General features: G+C 42.9%; 1 protein-coding gene across 4 annotated transcripts in view; it reads right to left on the reverse strand.

The window, feature by feature from the left end:
- The window catches only part of LOC111969994 (rho guanine nucleotide exchange factor 10-like protein), a 174,501-nt gene extending 157,273 nt beyond the window's left edge, over positions 1–17,228 (reverse strand). For all 4 annotated transcript variants that reach the window (XM_023996458.2, XM_023996459.2, XM_023996460.2 and 1 more), the window contains exons 1-3: positions 16,891–17,228; positions 3,979–4,290; positions 3,135–3,162 (exon numbers count right to left, since the gene is read on the reverse strand). In XM_023996458.2, coding sequence (XP_023852226.1) covers positions 3,135–3,162; positions 3,979–4,285 — 335 coding nt within the window. In that variant the 5' untranslated portion in view covers positions 4,286–4,290; positions 16,891–17,228. The remainder of the gene's footprint in view (positions 1–3,134; positions 3,163–3,978; positions 4,291–16,890) is intronic.
- Positions 17,229–23,149: the final 5,921 nt, after the last annotated feature.

Genomic DNA, 23,149 nt, shown 5'->3' on the forward strand with positions numbered 1-23,149 from the left:
GTACAAACTTTTGACTGGTACTGTAGCTTCATTGTTATCAATTCCCTCCCTCTATCGAGTCTAACCTAACAACACACCACCTATTATATCAACTGCATCTTCCGTCTGCTGTGTGCACCCGGTCAGTCATAAAGCATTGTACACAGGTCTGCATACAGTATGTGTCTACTGTGACATTGTTTACTTTAACAGCTTGCAGATCTACCACTCAGTAGAGGAAGGGTGGAACGCTGATAAAGAAAAAGGAGTGTTGTAAAGTGGGGTTGCTTCGGTGGTGTGTTAAATGTGTTTACCTCTAAGGTTACAGCTCAAATGAACATAAGGCAGAGCCATATAAATGTCAGGTGTCAAGTTGTCATGGTGACCTTTGTCTAGGACTTTTCATCTTAAGGGTCTCACTTAATGAAAGGTATCTGTTAAAGGTCCTAGAATCAGACGTACCTAGACACACACACAATACCACTGCTTTCCTGGGTTGAGGCTAAGTAGACAGGTAGACATTTTATGCATGTTCTGCAACAATGTTTCTATTACAAAGTATTCTTTGTGATGCAAGTTTTACCAAATGTGTTAAATGTGCAACCAGAGGGAAAAAAACTCTAGACCCCCTTTACACACAGAGTTGCGTAAAAAGCTTGTCCTCCATTTGGCAAATCTGACCACAATTCTATCCTCCTGATTTCTGCTTACAAGCTAAAATTAAAGCAGGAAGCACCAGTGACTCGGTCAGAATAAGCATATGCTAAGCTACAGGACTGTTTTGCTAGCACATACTGGAATATGTTCTGTGATTCTTCCGATGGCATTGAGGAGTACACCACATCAGTCACTGGCTTCATCAATAAGTGCATCGATGACGTCGTCCCCACAGTGACTGTATGTACATACCCCAACCAGAAGCCATGGATTACAGGCAACATCCGCACTGAGCTAAAGGGTAGAGCTGCCGCATTCAAGGAGCGAGACTCCAACTCGGAAGCTTATTAGAAATCCTGCTATGCCCTCCGACTAACCATCAAACAGGCAAAGCGTCAATACAGGACAAATATCGAATCGTACTACACCGGCTCCGACGGTCATCATCTCAAAGCTCATCACTAAGCTAAGGACCCTGGGACTAAACACCTCATTTTGCAACTGGATAATGGACTTCCTGACGGGACACCCCCAGGTGGTAAGGGTAGGTAACAACACATCCGCCACACTGATCCTCAACATGGGGACCCTCAAGGATGCATGCTCAGTCCCCTCCTGTACTCCCTGTTCACTCATGACTGCACGGCCAGGCACGACTTCAACACCATCATTAAGTTTGCCGATGACACAACAGTGATAGGCCTGATTACTGACAACGACAAGACAGCCTATAGGGAGGAAGTCAGAGACCTGGCCGTGTGGTGCAAGGACAACAACCTCTCCCTCAATGTGATCAAGACAAAGGAGATGATTATGGACTACAGGAAAAGGAGCACCGAGCACGCCCCCATTCTCTCGACGGGGCTGTAGTGGAGCAGGTTGAGAACTTCAAGTTCCTTGGTGTCCACATCACCAACAAACTAACATGGTCCAAGCACACCAAGACAGTCGTGAAGAGGGCACGACAAAACCTATTCCCCTTCAGGAGACTGAAAGGATTTGGCATGGGTCCTCAGATCCTCAAAAGATTCTGCACCATCGGGGCCAAGCTTCCTGCCATCCAGGACCTCTATACCAGGCGGTGTCAGAGGAAGGCCCTAAAAATTGTCAAAAACTCCAGCCACCCTAGTCATAGACTGTTCTCTCTGCTACCGCACGGCAAGCGGTACCGGAGCACCAAGTCTCGGTCCAAGAGGCTTCTAAACAGTTTCTACCCCCAACCCATAAGACTCCTGAACGTCTAATCAAATGGCTACCCAGACTAGTTGCATTGCCCCCCCTTTTAGGCTGCTGCTACTCTCTGTTATTATCTATGCATAGTCACTTTAATAACTCAACCTACATGTACATATTATCTCAATTACCTCGACTAACCGGTGCCCCCGCACATTGACTCTGCACCGGTACACCCTGTATATAGCTTAGCTATTGTTCGTTTACTGCTGCTCTTTAATTATTTGTTACTTTTATTTCTTATTATTTTTTTAGGTATTTTTTTAAACTGCATTGTTGGTTAAGGGCTTGTAAGTAAGTATTTCACTGTAATGTTTACACCTGTTGTTTTCGACGAGTGTGATGAATACATTTTTATTTTATTTGAAATATATCTGAATCTTAGCTGAAACAGACACAGTGCAAATGCTCTGACACACACCTCTGACACACACCTTACACCTAGAAAAATCTATTGATATTTCCACTAGGAAAGGGAGAATGTTGACCCACAGTGGAACAGTGTACTCAGCAGAAATCTTCCCGAAGAGAAACTGCAGAGACTTAACATTTCCTTCTCTCACAATCCAACCCTATTCAAACACAGACACAGACATACTTTATCACAGTCACTCAGATACCCCGCTTTCTTATCACAGGAAAGCACACAGGAATGGCCAGCCCTGGCTCTCCTATCAGCACAGGTTTCCCAGCACACTTCCTAGCACACCATCATGCTGGTACCTCACCAGGACCATTGGACCCCACCATGGTAGGGGATCACAAATGAAGAGGGTGATACAGTACACTGGTTGATAACATGTTTCTATTGTACATTCTAATGAAGACCCTAACTCATATATAACTTCAGGCGTCACTGATTATTTTTCATGTCTGTGCTTTGTTCGAGGTTCTTGTTTTGCATTATGTTCCGTTTATTTTATTAAAACACTCACTCCCTGAACTTGCTTCCCGACTCTCAGCGCACATCGTTACAACTGCTATAACCTGCAGACTATAGACTACTTGTTTAGGCTACTGATTCAGTCACAGATGGGCTGTCTCCTTTGACTTCCTTTTCCAAACATATCAGTCCAACCTTTCAACTTTGACACACACTTGCTCTATGAAAATAGAGTTGTATCTGATTTTGTGTTATGCAAATATATTGATAACCTAATGAAGACAGAAGTTTCCTCTTCCGAGACCAAACCACACGGTCTCTAAGGATGTAATACCAATTCCCACAAACTGTGATAGCATATAAAAAGCAGGGAGTCTCTTACCGCCTGGGTGGGTCGCAAACTGGAACATCTGTGGGGACATTAGAGCCAAGAAAATAATGTTTAAAAAATGCTAACGTCATGTTACTTTATACTTAACTTGTGCAGCATGTACCATATGGGAAGAACAGTTTAAACATTTGGAATTCATCTAAGTAGGTTTCAATATGAGCAAAACTTTATCTAAATGTACCTTGTTTAATGAATAGGAAGGTCATTCCTGTGACTCAAAGACAATTGCTGATGAAAAGCCCATCGGAATCTTAATATTAGCTGTATATAGGCATTGTGTGTATACCAGCTTTTATGAAAGATATCTCTGCCCAAGCTATTATCTAATTTATACAGAGACATTGTAAACCCTCTCATTTGCCTGCAGGGCTGAGTCCCAGCCTGATGCGGTCTCCTCCACCAGCCGCTGGTTATGTAACAGGCTTTCACTGTAGAGCATCATCAACCCCAGAATTCCCCAGCGGGGCGGAGAAACGCTCCACAACCCACTTAGCGGATTACTGTACTACATGTAGGCTTTGTGAGAAGCCTTTTAATTAAGCACTAGTCACTTCATTTTGTCCAGCAGAAGTTTCCGTAGATTAAAATCTTCCGCTTTAGCTGGGAGTGTAATTAACAGAGCTTTTTTGGCAGCATGACTGAGTCAGGTAGTCAATATTATACTGATAACAAGAGTTTCACTGCTCTTTATCCAATTACAACACGGTTTAACCTGGCTCTCTTTGTGCCTGTCTGTCTGAAGCTATTATGAAATCACTTCATGAACTGACAGCACCTTATGAGACCAGTGGAGAAGAGTCACTCACAATGTGATGTAATAGAAAGAACACTTCACCTGGAGAGGCTGTGGAGTATTGTCCCTGGGAGGGACTGTCCTCCTGACCAGCAGGGGGCATTGCATTGAGGTGCTGTTGTGAGTGTGCAGTGGGTGTTATTGTGTTGTCCTGTGGTGGGTTTGTAGCCTCCTTAAATGACTGGTTTGATTTTTGACTGGCTTTTACAGAGTCTGAGACAGGGTCTTTACAATCCGCTGGCTCTTTCTCTTCATCAGCACTGTCGACAAACCCAAACTTCTCCCCTTGCTCTTCATCTTCCTCCTCCCCTTCCTCCCTCTGTTGCTGCTGAGGCATCACAGAGGACATAAGCTCTAGAACAGAGACAAAGGGATAGTGAAAATGTTGAAGAAGAAAAAACATAAATAATATTCCTTCACAAAATTAGCTACAATTTAGAAACTGATTTGAGTTTGTTTATATACAATGTCAAATGTGTAAATACACAAACCACAAAAGTATAATAGTTGTAAGTACTAATAAAGTGTACTAACCAACCTATGTAACTACCAGTCATTTCCATCTAAAAGGACCCATGAGCACCAACATGTGAAGTTCATAGGAGCATGTCAAATTGGGTGTCAAATGAAAACTAAGAGTCTAGATTGTTTAGACATTAAGGCATCTTTTCCATTGTAAAAATTAGGAACGAGCAAAGACTGATGGAAAAGGAGTCTCAGAAAACATCCACCAGAAAAAGTCTTAAAATGTAGTATAAATACATCAAAACACAATAATATTGAAGTAAAGAACCCCGCCAACTAATATCAACACTTGTACTTAACAAAGAAATTAAATGCAACATGTAAAGTGTTGGTCCCATGTTTCATGAGCTGAAATAAAAGATCCCAGAAATGTTCCATAGGCACAAAAAGCTTATTTCGCTCAGATTTTGTGCTCAAATGTGTTTACATCCCTTTAAGTGAGTATTTCTCCTTTGAAAAGATCATCCATCCACCTGACAAGTATGTCATATCAAGAAGCGAATTAAACAGCATGACATTACACAGGTGCACCTTGTGCTGGGGACAATAAATGGCCACTCTAAAATGTGCAGTTTTATCACACAACACAATGCCACAGATGTCTGAAGTTTTGAGGGAGCGTGAAATTGGCATGTTGACTGCAGGAATGTCCACCAGAGCTTTTGCCAGAAAATTGAATGTTAATTTCTCTACCATAAGCTGCCTCCAACGTAATTTTAGAGAACTTGGCAGTAGGTCCAACCAGCCTCACAACTGCAGACCACGTGTAGAAACGCCAGCCCAGGACCTCCACATCTGGCTTCTTCACCTGCAGTATCGTCTGAGACCAGCCATCAGTCAGCTGATGAAACTGAGATAATAAAGCCCTTTGGTGGTGAAAAATGTATTCGGATTAGCTGAGCCAACTCCCCAGKGGGTGGGCCTGGCTCCCAAGTGGGTGGGCCTAATTGGTAATGGAATTTCTGCAATCGAATTGGCAACAATGAGAAATCATAGTAGTTACAAACCACAGTTGAATTCACAAGTTTGGACAGCACAGTGCATATTTATACATTTGTGTACCTGTTCACGATACATCACCATGAAGAGAATGACATTTATACCCATAATYATGCATTTCTGTGTTTTACAAATCAGGGACCCATGATGATATTCCATTGCCGCAATTCCGTTACCGGGTGTAAATCCACGTCACTTACTGTAGTTCAAAAACAGTCAATGTGTCATGTGATAGCTGACACCCCATTCTTTCTGCAGACATAGCTGAATCTTAATTCGGAGATGATATATAACATAGTTTTTTTAAATGTGGACACATAAATACAGAAACTCTGTTACCAAACTTTTCATGTGTTTTTGTAAAATGTTTAGTGTAAAATGTTAAAAGTAGTCCTTCTGCATAGAGTTGTATGGTTTGCTAAACTTTGAAATCAATGGGTTTTTTTCGGCATTACATTTTAAGAGAAAAGTGAGTCTCAGCGCAATTACGTTATCGTGGAATTTCCCTGCCATGAAAAGACAAAGGTTTCAGGACACTTCATGTAAAGCTGAACCTCATTTTCAAATAGTTGATCAAGCATTTTGGTAAGGCCTATTTACTTGGTGATCTTTTTTTATTGACTGATATAGTTGTTTCAACTTTACACAGTCAAAGAAGACTCCATAATCTGTAGTTTGTGTATGGGTGCTGGGAACTATCAGGATGAAACTGAAAAATGGAATCATGTTAGAATGGGCTCCACTTCCTCCTACTAGACAAATTGTTTTAGTTTTATTCCAATCTAAATTCCAGAGAAAACAATGGTGTGAAACATTAGGCTCATGCTGTTTACATTTAAATAACATTTAGACAACTGCAAGATATTTTGGGGAAAACAGTCTATTGCCAGATTCACATGCAAAACCACAGGTAACTGCTAAAATAAAGGAAACACCAACATAAAGTGTCTTAATGTTAATACCGGCTGGGGTCATTTTGACCCCAGAGGCATGCTTTTGATCAAAGCCCAAAGGTAGTTTTTTCAATTATTTCAATGTTTCAAAACTTTTTTAAATCAATTTCCCCCCCAACAAATATACAGTAAATACTGGTTTAGTGTTTTTGTTTCAATTTGGACTAAAGAAAATCATGTCCTTAGGGGTCAAAAACCAAAAACACCTAATTCCGCATATAGTAATTATGCCTATTATTGTATATAATTTGATAAATATGACTTTTATTTGAATCTCTGGAGACATAATTACAAGTTATCAATATCACCAGAGGTTGGAAGGGACCGGTATTAGAGATTTTGACCAGATACACAGATCATTTCCCAAAATATAGCACCCCATATAGCACCCCTCGGCTAAGATTGTAAAAAATGTAAAAACAGAAATTACCTGACATATAAGCTTAGTTGCAGTCAAAATAGTGCATAAAAGTATGTCAGTGATATAAATACTTGCTAGAACTGTAATACAGAAACCAGCTACCCTCTAAATGTACACATAGTGCTGTATTGGTATGCACACTCTGAACAATAGTTATTCTACAGGAAACACCAGAATTCCTATAATATCCTCCAATATTCTATATATGTCATTTGTTAATGGTAGTTGGGTTGCTATAACATTTGGTTTGAAGTTATTTTGAGGACTTGGCATGTTTTTTGAAGCATTCTGCCATAGGCCCTACCACTTCCATTGTTCAAATTAAATTAAATTGTATTTGTCACATGCGCCGAATACCACAGGTGTAGACCTTACAGTGAAATGCTTACTTACAAGCCCTTAACCAACAATGCAGTTTTAAGAAAATACAACAAAAAAAGTAGGAGAAAAGAATAACAAATAATTAAAGAGCAGCAGTACATAGCAATAGCGTGGCTAGGGGGGTAGAAGCTGTTTAGAAGCCTCTTGGACCTAGACTTGGTGCTCTGGGACCACTTGCCATGTGGTAGCAGAGAAAACTGTCTATGACTAGGGTGGCTAGAGTCTTTGACAACTTTTAGGGCCTTCCCCTGACACCACTTGGTATAGAGGTCCTGGATGGCACCAGGAACCCAAGATCCCAGCCCCCGAGCGGTATGAAGGCCACCCGGGAGGTTGCAAGGGGTTGCTCACCCAGTGCTCTCTGGTGTTCGAGCTACAGTCCTCCTCGTTCCACACTGATCGGGCCATGATCGCCTACATAATCTCTCTACTCTCAGGCATTGCCCTGGCGTGGGCAACAGCAGTGTGGGAACAGCAGCCACCCTCCTGCAGCTCCATATTAGCCTTCACTGCCGAGCTGCGACGAGTTTTCGACCACCCAGTCGGCGGACGAGAAGCGGCCAGCCGACTGTTCAACATCCGCCAAGGGGCCAGACCAGTGGCTGACTTCGCCGCCGAGAGTGGGTGGAATACAGAGGCACTGGTCACCGCTTTCCACCAGGGGTTGTCTAACTCCATCAAGGATGAACTGGCCTCTCAGGAACTGGGAGAGGACCTTGAGTCCCTGATAACGCTGGTAATCAGGATCAACATCCACCTCCGAGAACACATGAGACATGAGATTTGTTATTATTATTTATTGCAAAAAACACAAGGATGGGGTGACATTAAAGTATTAGAACATGAAGGACAAACAATACAGCATCAAGACACTATAAAACATGTATCAGTCTTTCCGCAACAGAGCAGAGCCATCCTTATGCGTGAGAGTGCGTGTGCATGATAGTGATATAAAATATATGTCAAAGTTTCCTTTCTCATGATCACAATCTTGTGAAAGACAAACCCTAGAAGATCCCCCCACAGTTCCCCAATAGCTGTCCCTCAACCATTCGAGACCCCTCCCACAGTCCCCCCCCCCCCCCGGAATAAAAAAAATAAAAAAATTCAATGAATTCCATTCCCCACCCCCAAGAACCCACCAATGCACCAACAACCAAGAGAATGAACTAAAGAGAAACAAAGGAAAAGATAGAAGAGAACAGCAAACAACAATGCACATTTAAAAAAAAAAAATGTATAATAAATTTAAAACAAAGGACAACAAGGACAACTGAAATCATAACAGCAATGCCAACTGTATATGTTTGTGTGCATGTCTGGCACTATTACATGTATGTGTGTGTTCTTGTATGTGTTTATTTGAATGAGAGTGCGTGCATATGCATTTGTACAAACACCTGCACGGCATCAGCCTCAGGCAAACCGGCATTAGTTGTAAAAACAAATGTAATTTTATTATTATTTTATTTTGACTTTTTTCCCCTTTATCTTTTGACCATCATTCTCTCTCACACAACAACTCCACTCCCACTTCTCTCCAACTCCACATACCAACCCTCAGCTTCCCTCAGCCCATCCCATCTATCTCTGCTGGCCACCCACTTCGTGTATCTACGCAACACATATCTTTCAACTATGCTATGATGTTTAACGTACAATTTCAATCTATCTAATCGAATAGAATCTACAGATTGCGTGTTGAAGATAAAGATACTTTTACTAAGAGTATTAGTATATTAGTAATTGACTGACCCGGTCTCTCCAGATCTCCTAACAGTACTATTTCTAGGGTCAATTTTAGATCAATGCTATGCATTTGCAGCCATTCCTGAACCTGAGACCAGAAACAGGCTAACTGAGGGCAATACCAAAATAAATGGTCTATTGATTCTGTATCCTCACAACAAAATCTGCAGAGCTTTGATGATTTTATGCCCCAAATATTCCACATTTTGTTGGTGGCAAGAATTCCGCGCTTTTTTGACGCCATCCCGGTTTCCTGAGCACCCCAAGCCCACCGAACGCATCATTGAGGAACCCATGCAGCTGGAACTCACACGTCTGAGCCCACAGGAGCATGACAGGCGCATGCGCGAAAGGCTGCTGCCTCTACTGTGGAAATGCCAGGGCTCGCCAGGACAAGGGGAGAACCTGACAAGCTGTGCAATTACCCYCCGGCTACCTAGTCTGTCACTACCCGCAACCCTCCACTGGGACAACCGTCAGCACCAGATTCAAGCCTTCGTGGACTCTCAGGCCGCAGATAATTTCATTGATCAAGACTTCGTCAGAGAATTACAAATCCCCTGCGTGAGATGTCCTATCCCTCTGCAGTTTCAAGCCTTCGGTGGAGTTTCAAGCCCATTGGCTCCGGCCAGGTGGAATATCAGACCAAGCCCATTCTACTGGAGGTTGGGGTGAATCACTCAGAGACTTAGTTTTCTTTTGATCACGGCTCCCGAGAACCCCCTTTCCTAGGGTACCCCTGGCTAGCGCTACATAACCCACTACTCTCCTGGTCCACGGGACCCCTACTAGACTGGGGAAGGAACTGCCAGACTAAATGTCCAAGACCCCCACCTGGAGTCTCGCCACGTCCCCCTGCATCCATTGAAGACCAAGACTTCTCCGCTCTCCCGCCGTCACCCTCCCTCCTCATCATCCTTACGACTGCGTCATAGAACTCCTACCCGGCTCCACCCCTCTGCGGGGCCGTCTTTACTCCCTTTCGATCCCTGAAGCTGCAGTCATGGACAATTACATCCAGGAGTTGCTGGAGTCCGGTTTCATACACTCCTCAACATCCCCAGCTGGTACAAGTTTCTTCTTCGTGGGAAAGAAGGATGGAGGTCTGTGTCCCTGCGTTAACTACCGAGGGCTGAACAGGATCCCGATTAAGAACCGTTACCCCCTACCCCTGATATCCGCTGTCTTGCAGCTGGCCCAGGGGGCCCAATTCTTCACCAAACTGGACCTCCGCAACGCTTACAATCTGGTGAGAATGAGGGAGCGAGAAGAATGGAAAACTGCCTTTAACACCCCTAGTGGCCACTATGAGTATTTAGTCATGCCATTCGAATTATCGAGGTCACCGGCAGTCTTCAAAGCATTGGTCAATGACACTCTTAGGGATATGTTGAATCAGTTCATCTTTGTTTACCTCAACAACATCCTGATCTTATCCAAGACCCTTCCGGAACACATCCTGCACGTCCGCCAATTCCTGAGACGCCTCCTGCAGAGTCAACTATACGTCAAGATTGAGAAGTGTGAGTTCCATGTATCCCAAGTCTCTTTCCTGGGCCACATTATCTCGACAGATGCCCTGTCCCGCCAACACAATGTCTCTAACGAGGAGATGGACTCCGAGCCCATCATCCCCAGCTCCCGCATTGTGGCTCCCATGTTATGGAGTATAGAGACCACGGTACGACAAGCCCAGACCCGAGAACCTGACTCCGACGGGGGTCCCATTAACAGACTTTATGTTCCACGAACAGCCCATTCTTGAGTGCCACAAGCGGGACACTACTCTAAATTAACTGGGCATCCAGGGGTTAATCGGACACTGGAGTTCCTGAGGAAGAAATTCTGGTGGCCCAAAATGATTGAGGATGTGAAATCCTTTGTTGCAGCTTGTTACACCTGTGCCCAAAGCAAGTCCTCACGGTAGTGACCGGCTGGGTTGCTCCAGCCTCTGCCCATCCTCAGCCAGCCCTGGTCCCAACTGTCCATATACTTTATCACAGGGTTACCTCCATCCCAAGGGCTTACAACTATCCTGGCGGTCGTTGATCGGTTCTCCAAGCCAGCCTATTTCATAGGCTTACCCAAGTTGACCGCTGATCTCATGATTACCCATGTCTTTCGACTACACGGACTTCCCCAGGAAATTGCCTCGGATCGTAGGCCCCAGTTCGTCGCACGGTATTGGAAAGCCTTCTGATCCCTGTTGGGGGCGTCAGTGAGTCTCTCCTTGGGGTTCAGTCGAATGGGCATACAGAGTGGGCCAACCAGGAGCTGGAGAAGTTCCTCCACTGTTTCGTCTCCACCCAGGCCAGCAACTGGAGCAAGTTCCTCGTCTGGGCAGAGTACGCTCACAACACACTGTTGCCGTTCGAGTGTTAGTTCGGGTTCGCACCCCACCTCCCCCGTTTCCTGAACAAGAGGCCGAAGCAGTACTGTGTACTGTCATGGTTCCACCTGTCACCAGAGGGCAGCAGAGACCATCCTAGAGGCATTAATGACACAGATGTGTCCTATTTACTCATTATGATTTCCCTGTTAAAAGAGGTGTGTTTACTGTTGTCCTTTGCTGAAGCTTGAATTATGTGCCGTGTGTGTTTGTCTCCTGGGTGCGTTTGAGACTTAGTGTTTGTTGTTTTCCCAGTGATACTGTGATCCTTCCACTACCGTTTCTCAGTAAAATATTATGTTTATTCTTAACTGCTGATTCCTCGTCTGGTCTCTTCTCTGCACCTGGGTCCAACCTCACCATGTCACAGTATGCTGTATTACCTACATTTCGGCATGTGGGTCACTAGCAACAGGTTGTTTTGACCAGTTTAATTAGGGGCTTTCCTAAATATTAATGGAGATATCTATACCCTGAGAGTAATGAGCCCAACAACCCACAGGTTGTTTTAAAAATGAGCATACATACGTGTCTGGCCTAAATACCTAAACCTTACACACTAGGGGGGGGGGGGGGGGGGGGGTGGCTTTATATCTGTAGCAGAGCACCACTCCTGAGTCCTGGACTTCTGGTGAAGTCTCATAGTACAGCTTGTGCTTTACATTTTGATTATTGCTAACTGTTTCCTCTGCAGGAACATTCCTGGCCCTGATAGGACTGTTTGCACGGCCCTCTGGCGAATGACAGCATAGGGTAGAGAGGGGTGGACACGATCATCGGTGCCTACGCGGGAAAGGGGTTTGGCGCTGGCCCACTTGGAGATCATTGCACAATTCCTTTTCAGTCCAAATCTTCCCTTGAATACAAAGTCTGACTCAAAAATGTATATTACAGTTTTACAAGCCTCATCAACACAAGCAGTCTCCTGACAATTCTGAGGAAATCAGGTCAGTTTTAGGGAAGTGAGGTACTATAATGTTGTTGGCATGGTGATGGCTTGGAATTACACAGGGATACTTTTTCTGGTCTTAATTTGAAATATATTACACATGACAAGTGGCAAAGTAGGCCAGGTTTGAGACTCACAGACTCTATCCTTTAGGGGTAATACTAAGCATATCCACACGGTCGGTGCAATTCTAGTCATGTGTGGACCCAGCCCACCATGGACTCTATCCCGTTCACTGTATCACAAACCCAGTTTCTCCAGCCGGCCCACTTACTGCTCCTAATAAACAATGAGCCTTTTGTAGGAGGAGAAACCTCTGTTCACCCTCAGAAAGCATTGTTTCTGTGTTGATAACTGAACTGCTGGGCTAGCTGGGAGTTAGATCACAGGTCAGAGGGTCACGGACATGCTGTGCTGTATGTGATGTGTCAGAGCCAGGCTCTGCTCAGTATAATGGAATATCTGTGGGATAAAATCTATGATAACCACTGTCCTCTTGGGGTTCAATACTTTAGCTGTCTACCGCCATGTATTATGGAAAAATAACCTGGGTTTTTCCAAAGGAAGGAAAGCAGGACTGGTAAAATAATCTTTCATAATAAGTTCTGCTTTGGCATTGGCATGTCTTACAGCTACTATGGTACAGAAAAACGTGCACAATGAAAACTAATGAGCTCATGTCACTTTTTGCATAAAAAAACGTACTTGACATTGCCAGCAGAACATACACTGAGTGTACAAAACATTAGGAACACCTTCCTAAAATTAAGTGGTACCCTACCCCCCTCAGAACAGCCTCAATTCATTGGGGCATGGACTCTACAAAGTGTTGAAAGCGTTCCACAGGGATGCTGACCCATGTTGGAGCCAATGCTTCCCACAGTTATGTGAAGTTGGCTAAATGATTCAAATTACCAACTCATTATCAAGCTTTGATTATTTGAATCAGCTGTATAGTGCTATGGCAAAAAACAGCACCGGCCCCAGCACCAAGTTTGGGAAACCCTGTACTACCATACCCCATTCAAAGGCACTTAAATATTTTGTCTTGCCCATTCACCCTCTGAATGGCACACATACACAATCCATGTCTCCATGTCTCAAGGCTTAAAAATCCTTCCTTAACCTTAATAACCCCTTCATCTACACTGATTGAAGTGGATTTAACAGGTGACATCACTAAGGGATCATAGCTTTCACCTGGTCAGTCTATGTCATGGAAAGAGCAGGTGCTCCTAATGTTTTGTACACTCAGAGTAGTTTGTTGCTGTTGTGTTCCTCACTAGGCTCCTCAAGCTCTTGAATCCCCCTCCTCATGTTGAAATACTTTGTACGACATACATTTAAAAACTAAACTTTGTGTGCAAAAGCCTTTAGACAGCCTGTCAAAAGAGACTAGGATAAGAGGAAACAAAGGAGATTGAACTGGTTCTGTCCTAAAGCCATTCTTGAGGAAAATTGGATAGCTTGTATAATTGAGATGAAACAAACACACCCTAACCCAAATAAAGAGTTCAGCAGCACCGATATGGTGTGGTAATGTTTGGGGAAGGTGTTGTGATGTCAAGGAGATGTTGGATACACATAATTGTATATGTCTCTAATTTGATACACATAATCAAATACACCACATGCAAATGATATCTATAGAAGTATGGATCCATAGAGATTTGTTGGAATTCGAACACGAGTTGGGAGAGATCGGCTGAACTGAATGTGGCATTTCACCCACAAAAACTTGGGAAAAGTTTCCAGAATTTTGATTTCCCAGTAACCCCATTTCATCCATCCCAGTCATCCCAGTCACCCCCCTCTCCCCAACATCCACACACACCCTCAGACTCTACTCACAGACTAACGTTATTAACATGCCACATGAACACCACCTGTTGCCATGTTGAGTCCATTGCTGGCTGCATGCATAATGCCCAGGCCGGGCAAGTCATTGGCCAGACAGGGAGAGTGAGTCAGGGTACATCAATGGACAATAGAACAGAGCAGCAGCTGGTGGAGAGTAGAGACTGAATAAACAGCAATGGAATTCTTACAGAAGACAGCTAAAACAGCCTTCTTTTATCCAGGGTCTTCCTTGGGTTTTATGCAGGGTGGTTTGACTGGTTTCTAAACTTCCTCTCTCTCATGGGCGTCTTCTTCAACAAGATCCATGGACAACAAACAGTTGGGAGAAGTGACAGTCCGAGGCAGCTCCCTTCCTGCTTCCACTGAATATCAATTTCCCAAAGGAAATCATCTTATCAAAAGATAGGGTTGTAAGACAACCCATTTAGACACAAGCTAACCACTTCTGACCAGATTGACTGTCATCCTTTTAGCTGTCAAAAGCAGAGCTCCATGAGTGGGAGTGTTTGTAACACATACTAATGGATTGTATGCCTCCTCCATGATTCTCCAACCAACTCCTGCCAAACATTTAGCATAGGGACTTGTTAGAGTATCTGACTGTCAGATTTAGCTCAGAGTAGAATGAATCATACACCATAACCCAGTTTGTTTTTTTCCTATTGTAAGCTCCATTGTAAGCTACAGTATACTGTACTGATTACTGAATATTGAGAATATACAGCACCGTAGACTGTATAGTCAGCATAGTGAAACCTTCATGATGGGCTGCTTTCATATGCACTGTTGTGGTCTGTACTGTTCAGCCATGTAGGTTTACATTATTCATACAAGAGTCACATTGGCCTTCAGTTGCCCTCCCCTGCAGAAGCTGTTGCTGTGACCACTGTGTGTGATGGTAGTCACACTACTCAAGGACGCCGTTGGTGTTATTGTATTCTCACCGCCTCTCTATCTCTGCTGTGACCACTGACTGTACTGACTATACCTCAGTCCAAATACTGCAGGTAAGTCACCTCAGTAACAACAATGTAATTATAATATAAATATTCTGATGTAGGTGTATGGCTTAAGCTATGGTAAGTCCTGAAATGCATCCATTTTTATCTCCTGTCAAATAATTTCTGGGTAACAATTTTTCTATTCAAATGATCAAAAAGAAACAAAAATATATTTTTAGCAAGTAGCAAATTTCTCAAGCAAGAATTTTGCTAGGACTGTCTGGGAGTCGTCTGAGTGGGGAGGGAAAAACTGAAAATGTGCTGTAATTGGCAGAGAGGTTTAAAACTCTCTTTCTTATTGGTCTATTAACCACTTTACCTCCTGCTGATGTCACCAGGCAGGCCAAAACTCCATTCCACCAAAACAGGCTGAAATTTCAGGCAGTCTTTTCAAACAGCTGTAACACTAAAAGGGCATTATCATAATTTTCACAATTTCACAGTATTACTCCAACCTCATAGTATGGAAATATATATAAAACATAAGGAAATCATGTTGACTGTACTGGGCCTTTAATAATACACATAATGACCTGGGTGTCCTGTCATTGGCTCGTTGGACTAATCTTTTTATTGGCCAGTTTGGGTCATCTGTGTGCACGCTCATTTGTTGATACTTCTCTATTGTTAAGTCTCGGCCAGCCAGGGTTGTTTTTCAGTATCAGAATACAGAATTGTTACCTATTACAATACAGAGGGTGGTTGGGCTGTCCCTTTGATGCAGTCTTAAGAATGCCACTTTGTTATGAATGTATGAATGCAAGTTATAGCACAGTTACAGCACGTATGAGGGAATTGACACAATGCAAACAGAGTGATACCAAACAGCTCTATACCAAACATCCTCCTATGTACCTCACTATACAAACACACTACTCTCCTACGACTGTACTCCTAAATCTCCTTACCCATTCCCTAGGGCTTCCAGGAGTGGGAAGGCCTTAGCTGTTTATAGGCTGTGGCATGAGAGGAGAAGGAGAGTGGGTTCCTATTCATAGGAGAAGCTGTATGGTTTAAGCTACAGGCCAGACATGCATAGACTATTAATGGAACTTGATTGTCAGACAAGGGGAAAAGAAACTAACAGTCTGACTGCTGGGACATCCGGCTAGAGAGAGAAACACAGTACATCTTTCCAAAACGCAGATCAGAGGACCCTTCTCCCTTCTCCTTTCGCCTCTGTTGAGATGAGGCAGCGTGAAATTCATGCAGGGTAGGGCTATTGTACTCCAGGAAGCAGACCCTACACTAGGGCTGGATAGGGACTCCTGTTTCAACTTGGGGTGATGAAGGGGGTACAGACAGTATTGTAGTGCAGTGGAGTAGCTCTGGCCCAGTTCTGACTGGAATCAACGGATCAATGAACCATCCTCCCAAGGGGCCAAAAGATGGTGTCTGTCTCTGAACCATAGTGTCTCATGGTCTTACCCCTGATAAGATGGGTAGTGAAACACCTGACACAGCCCTGAAGACTAGTCCTGGCGTAATTATTTGTGAGAGAGTGTATTCAAATAGAGGCCACCCAGCTTTGGGCAGTGCTCTCCTCTCCTCCTACCCAGCTCTACCCCAAGATGAAATCTTTCAGACACAGGGATTGAGAGTGCAAAACAACACACACTCACCCACCCCCACTCCATCCATGGCCCCTCTGACAAAGCTCCTGTCTTTGTTAAGAAACAGAAAAAGAGTAATCAGAGGGAGAGAGAGTATAGTAGAAAAATTCTCACCTTCTGTCCTCAGTAGTTCCACTAACAAGCTTCAGTTACTCCCTGTGGACTTTTAAGGTTACTTCCCATGAACGTCCTACTTCTATACTGACAGGTTCCTCATACTTATCGCCCTGTCTGCTTTTGAAGCTGCTAGGGCTCCAGCCTCAGGCGGAGTAGACTGGAAATATCCTGCACTATTTACTTTCCCACACCAAGTAAGTTCTTCCCTGCTCTGCTCTGCACACTAGCTGCTCTGAATGAGGCTCCCCCTTCTCCCCTCTCTCTCACTTCTATGGTTCAGTCCCCCCATCTGTTCCTCCCCTCTCTCTTTTTCAAAATGTTTTGCCCTGTCTTTCTCTCCATCTTCCCTCTCTTTCTCTCCCCTCTTGTTTAGTCCCTCCCTCCCTCCTCAACTCTCCTGCCCCCTGCAGCTTAACAGAMAGCAGCACAAAGCAGGCCAAAGACAGAGCACAAATCTTGACATTGGCCAATAGAAATGCTAGAGTATTGCACATGCCCCAATCAGAGCAGATATGCAGATGTCATGGGCGGGTCAAGAGGAATTAGGGGTGGACACTCAGGGTGAAAGGGGGAATAGTTTTAGTGATTACATTACCAAGGCAAGGACTTGGGGAATACAAGCAATTAAGTACTGTATTTGTAAGTAAACACATCTTCCTTTTCATATATATTTCAAAACATTTTGGTCACTATCTAGTCAGGGCAAGATAATCTGTGATTGGCTAAATGTCTTGACCTCTGACCTATTATGTCAATGGCTCTATTTCTGCTCCTAAGTACATTTACTGTACGGCCAGGCAGTCAGTGACCTGGACCGCTGGTAGACATCAGGATGAGATTTGATCAGAGGTCAAGCCCCATTAAAAAGCCTGCAGTTCAAAAGTCAAACTCTAAACAGTTCTAAAATCACTCTCATCTACAGAGACAAAATATATATACACTACCGGTCAAAACCCTCATTCAAGGGTTTTTCTTTATTTTTACTATTTTCTACATTGTAGAATAATAGTGAAGACATCCAAACTACGAAATAACACATATGGAATCATGTAGTAAACAAAAAAAGTGTTAAACAAATCTAAATATATTTKAKATTTGAGATTCTTCAAATAGCCACCCTTTGCCTTGACAACAGCTTTGCACATTCTTGGCATTCTCTCAACCAGCTACACTTTGAAATGCTTTTCCAACAGTCTTGAAGGAGTTCCCACATATGCTGTGCACTTGTTGGCGCCCTTTCCCTCAAACTTTCTCGGTCCAGAAACTCATCCCAAAACCATCCAAAATTTGTTGAATAGCGGGGATCGAGCGCCCAGGTCATTCTAATGGGCAGCCAAACTCCATTACACTCTTCCTTCTGAGTAAAATAGCCGTTACACACAGCCCTGGAGGTGTGTTGGGTCGTTGTCCTGTTGAAAAACAACAAATGATAGTCCCACTAAGCCCAAACCAGATGGGGTGGAGATTCACTGCAGACAGAATGCTGTGGTAGCCATGGCTGGTTAAATTGTGCCTTGAATTTCTAAATAAATCAAACAAGGACAGTGTCACCAGCAAGCACCCGCCACACAATATAACACCTCCTCCTCCATACTTTACCAGTGGGAAAATTACATGAGAAAATCGTCCGTTCACTCACAACCGGCGTCTCACAAAGACACAGCAGTTGGAACCAAAAATCTCCAATTTGGACCAGACCAAAGGACAAAATTTCCACGGTCTAATGTCCTGAGCTCGTGTTTCTTGGACCAAGCAAGTCTCTTCTTATTTATTGGTGTCCTTTAGTAGTGGTTTCGCAGCAATTCAACCGGATTAAGGCCTGATTCACACATTCTCCTCTGAACAGTTGATGTTGAGTTGTGGCCTGTTACTTGAACTCTGTGAAGCATTATTTGGCCTGCAATTTCTGAAGCTGGTAACTCTCATGAAGTTATCCTTGGCAGCAGAGCTAACTCTGGGTCTTCTTTCCTGTGGTGGTCCTCATTAGAGCCAGTTTTCATCGTAGCGCTTGATGGTTTTTGCGAATGCACACAAAGTTCTTGAAATTTTTCCGTATTGACTGATCTTCATGTCTTAAAGTAATGATGGACTGTCTTTCTCTTTGCTTATTTGAGCTGTTCTTGCCATAATATAGACTTAGTCTTTTACTAAATAGGGATATCTACCCCCCCACCCCCCCCCCCCCCCCCCACCCCCACCCCCCTTGTCACAACACAACTGATTGGCTCAAACACCTTAGGAAGGAAAGAAATTCCACTAAACTTTTAAGAAGGCACACCTGTAATTGAAATGCATTCCAGGTGACTACCTCATGAAGCTGGTTGAGAGAATTCCAAGAGTGTGCAAAGCTGTCATCAAGGCAATGGGTGGCTATTTGAAGAACCTCAATATATAATATATTTTGATGTGTTAACACTTTTTTTGGTTACTACATGATTCCATATGTGTTATTTATAGTTTTGATTCTACAATGTACAATTTTATTCTACAATGTAGAAAATAGCAGAAATAAATAAAAACCCTTGAATGATAGGTGTTCTAAAACGTTTGACCATTAGTCTATATATATGGCAAGGTAAGCAAGCCCGATAAAATTAACAAATTTGCATCGAGGGAAAGACAGGAGGATATTTATACCAAACTTGAAATTGTGTCCAGGCACTAGCATTTCATCCCATCCTAAATTGGTTTCACATGATATATTCTGCCCCCTGCCAAGTACAGAGAGAAATATGGTGTCTCCTATTTTCCTGGAAGAGATTGTCTTCACTGATATATTCCTTAAACAATATAAACTATGCTTTTGTCCTGTTATTGCCTCACACAATTTTCTATTTGGCACGGAATATAAGAACAATGTGAACTGGGAATTAGAATGGCATGCCCATACTACAATTGTCACGCCTGGCCTTAGATATTCTTGTTTTCTGTTAATATTTTGGTTAGGTCAGGGTGTGACAGGGGGATGTTTGTTGTATTTGTCTCGTCTTGGGTGGTTGTATTGTATGGGGGTTTTGTAGAGGTTATGGGGTTGTGTTTAGTGTAGGTGTCTAGGTAAGTCTATGGTTGCCTGAATGGTTCTCAATCAGAGACAGCTGTCTTTCATTGTCTCTGATTGGGAGCCATATTTAAAGCCATAGGCATTAGGCTATTGTGGGTAATTGTCTATGTGTAGTGTTTAGTGTCAGCACGATTTCGTTTGAAAAGCTTCACGAGTCGTCTGTTTGTTGTTTTGTTCGTCTTCATAATAAAAGAAGATGTCTTTCTATCACGCTGCGCCTTGGTCCACTCTTCTTCAAAGTTACGACGATCGTGACAACAATATTTCACAATAATGCCTTGCAATCTGGAGGGCAGACTTTTGCATCCCCCGGTCCACATATGGAATCCGTATCTTTGCCGATATCACGGACAGTAATGGTTTGAGAACATTCCAAGATTTGAAAGACACATACATACACATTACCAGGTAACTCCTTTTTTCTATTAGGTTAGCTATGCTGGCCTATGGAGTCCCTTGGGAAACCCATCTACCGAACCATCCAATGATGAGATTTATAATTGTCTCTCAAAAGGACTGATCTCTATAATATATAAACAACCTTTGGAAAGCTCATATTCTAAACTAGCCATTGAAAAAGTATGTTCCACAGATCTAAGTGAATCTGAACAACCCTTTAACTGGAACAGAATTAGGAAAAATATGACCTTGGCATCCCGTAAACCGAACCATCAATTTATGCATTTTAAGTTTGTTCACAGACCGTATTTAACAACAAGGGAAAGTTTTCAAATGAAATTGTCCCCAACTCTCAACTGTTCACTGTTTCCCCTAAATCAGGTAGGCACATTCCTTCATATGATGTGGGAGTGCCCTGTAGTTAAATGCTTCTGGGACAAAGTTATAAAATTCATTTCGAAAGTGCATGAAGGTAAATATTCAATGCGTTTGCATCTACTATGTTACGGTCATGGAATTGATCGCTTCTCCCAGCTATAAGCACTGGACTCTTAGATGAAATCAGGTCTCTGCTCTGAAAAAGTGTTGGATTATATTTACAATTTCAATCTGTTTTGGGAGGGACCGCAGTTCCTAAAAAAGGGACGGCCTGCACCTGAACAGGAGAGGAGCTTGGATGCTGAGTGCTAACATTGAAAGACTACTAAAAAAGTGATGGGATATCAGTCCTTGCCCGGAGCAGGTAACCCTTATTGAGTTTTCTATTTAATCCACATCCTCATTCGAGGCATAGACCAAATGGCACAGTTCTAAGCAATCTTTTATCTATACCATTTCAGGCCAACCGCATGGCTATTTCATATAAGGGTTATCTACTGATCATTAGCATGTTTGTGTTAGATACTATGTCTGGTATGAAATCCCGCAGTTGTGGATTTGGGCTGATTCATGTAAATGTCAGAAGTTTGATTTAGAAAATGGATCATATCGTAATTCTGTTTTCTCAAACACGGACAATTAGATAATTACTGAGACTTGGTTAAAAAAGAGTCTGTGCCAGACTCTGATGTCTCTGAATGGATATAATGTTTATAGATTTGACAGAGCTGGCAGGGGTGGGAGTGTTTCCATATTCATAAAGAACAACTTGACTGTTGCTGTGTGTATTACCATCTCTGCCCCAAAGCAATTTGAATGCCTAGTCTTAAATGTGGGCCTTTGTATTGATGCCAAACTAATGTTAGTGGGAGTTTATCGCCTTCCCTCTGCCTCCTTATGTGCTCTCAGCAAATTGTCTGACCTGCTGTCTAACTATGCTAAATCCAAATTATTAATAGTGGGTGATCTTAATCTCCATTTGTTGATGCCAGAGTCTGATGGGCTAAAATATATTACAATTTTACTCTGTTGCATATAAACATGCGTCGCACAAAAGGCTAAGGAAAATTGAATCCTTGGTTGACGCATGAATTGACTGAGAAATTACAGGAAGCAAATGTAGCTTGTGCTAAGGCTAGACTGAATGATTGTACGTCTGATTGGCAGTCCTTCAGACACTTGAGAAATAGATGGTTAGAAAAGCAAAATCAACATATTTCTTGAATTGTGTATCAGAGTGGTGGTAATCCAGCAAACTTCTGGAAAGTGGTCAAATCTTTGAAACAAAACTCCACCCCCTCGTTTCCCCAACAGGCTTTGACAGCCTCTGGTCCAATTTTAGACAAAATGAAAATGTGTAGTGCTTTTAATAACTATTTTGCCACCTGTTTGAAAGAATAGTCTCTGAAACAGGGAGTATTTTAGTCACCTCAGAACAGATTGTGGAGAATGATGCTCTAACAGACTCACATACTTTATTTTAATTTCAACCATTTGACGTCTACGATGTATTAAAACAAATCAAATGTTATTGGCCACATACACATACATAGCAGATGCTATTGTGGGTGCAGCGAAATGTGTTATGTTCCTAGCTCCAACAGTGTAGTAATATCTAACAATACAAAACAATACATGCAAATCCAAAACGTTAAAGAATGGAATTAAGAAATATATAAATATTAGGACGTGCAATGTCAGAGTCTGGAATATTCTGTAAATATACAGTATATGTATATGATGGTATGTATAAACCTTATAGACAGTATATGGATAGAATATGTAGTATATTAAGTGCCTTGCTAAAGATCGATGTAAAAAAATCCACAGGGGCTGAGTCACTTGACCCATTCTTACTAGAGCTCTCTGCCCCAGTCATTGTTTAACATTTAACCTGTATATTTTACTTGACAATTGCTACTGGTGTTATCCCTAAGATTTGGAAAGCAGCACATGTACTCCCCTTACATAAAGGCGGAGATACTTCTGACTTAGATAATTACCGCCCCATCTCCAGGTTATCTTGCCTAGCCAGGGTACAAGAATCCCTGACCAACTCCCAGCTAAGAACTTGTTTAACTTGTCACTCTATTCTCAGTCTGGTTTTACATCTGGACATAGCACTGTTTCAGCCACTCTGCTTGTGTTAGATGATGTGTTAAATTACAACAACAAAAAATAACATTGTGCTGCCCTATTTATAGACCTTTCCAAGTCATTTGACACTGTTGACCATTCTCTATCCATTAAAAACCTTGAGGCGTTACTACAGACCCGGGTTTGATCCCAGGCTGTGTCGCAGCCGGCTGCGACCAGGGGGAGACCCATGAGGCAGCGCACAATTGGCCCAGCGTCGTCCGGGTTAGGGGAGGATTTGGCCAGCTGGGATGTTCTTGTCATATCGCGCTCTAGTTACTC

This window comes from Salvelinus sp. IW2-2015, linkage group LG11 (assembly GCF_002910315.2).
Source record: "Salvelinus sp. IW2-2015 linkage group LG11, ASM291031v2, whole genome shotgun sequence".
In the NCBI taxonomy this organism is placed as follows: domain Eukaryota; kingdom Metazoa; phylum Chordata; class Actinopteri; order Salmoniformes; family Salmonidae; genus Salvelinus; species Salvelinus sp. IW2-2015.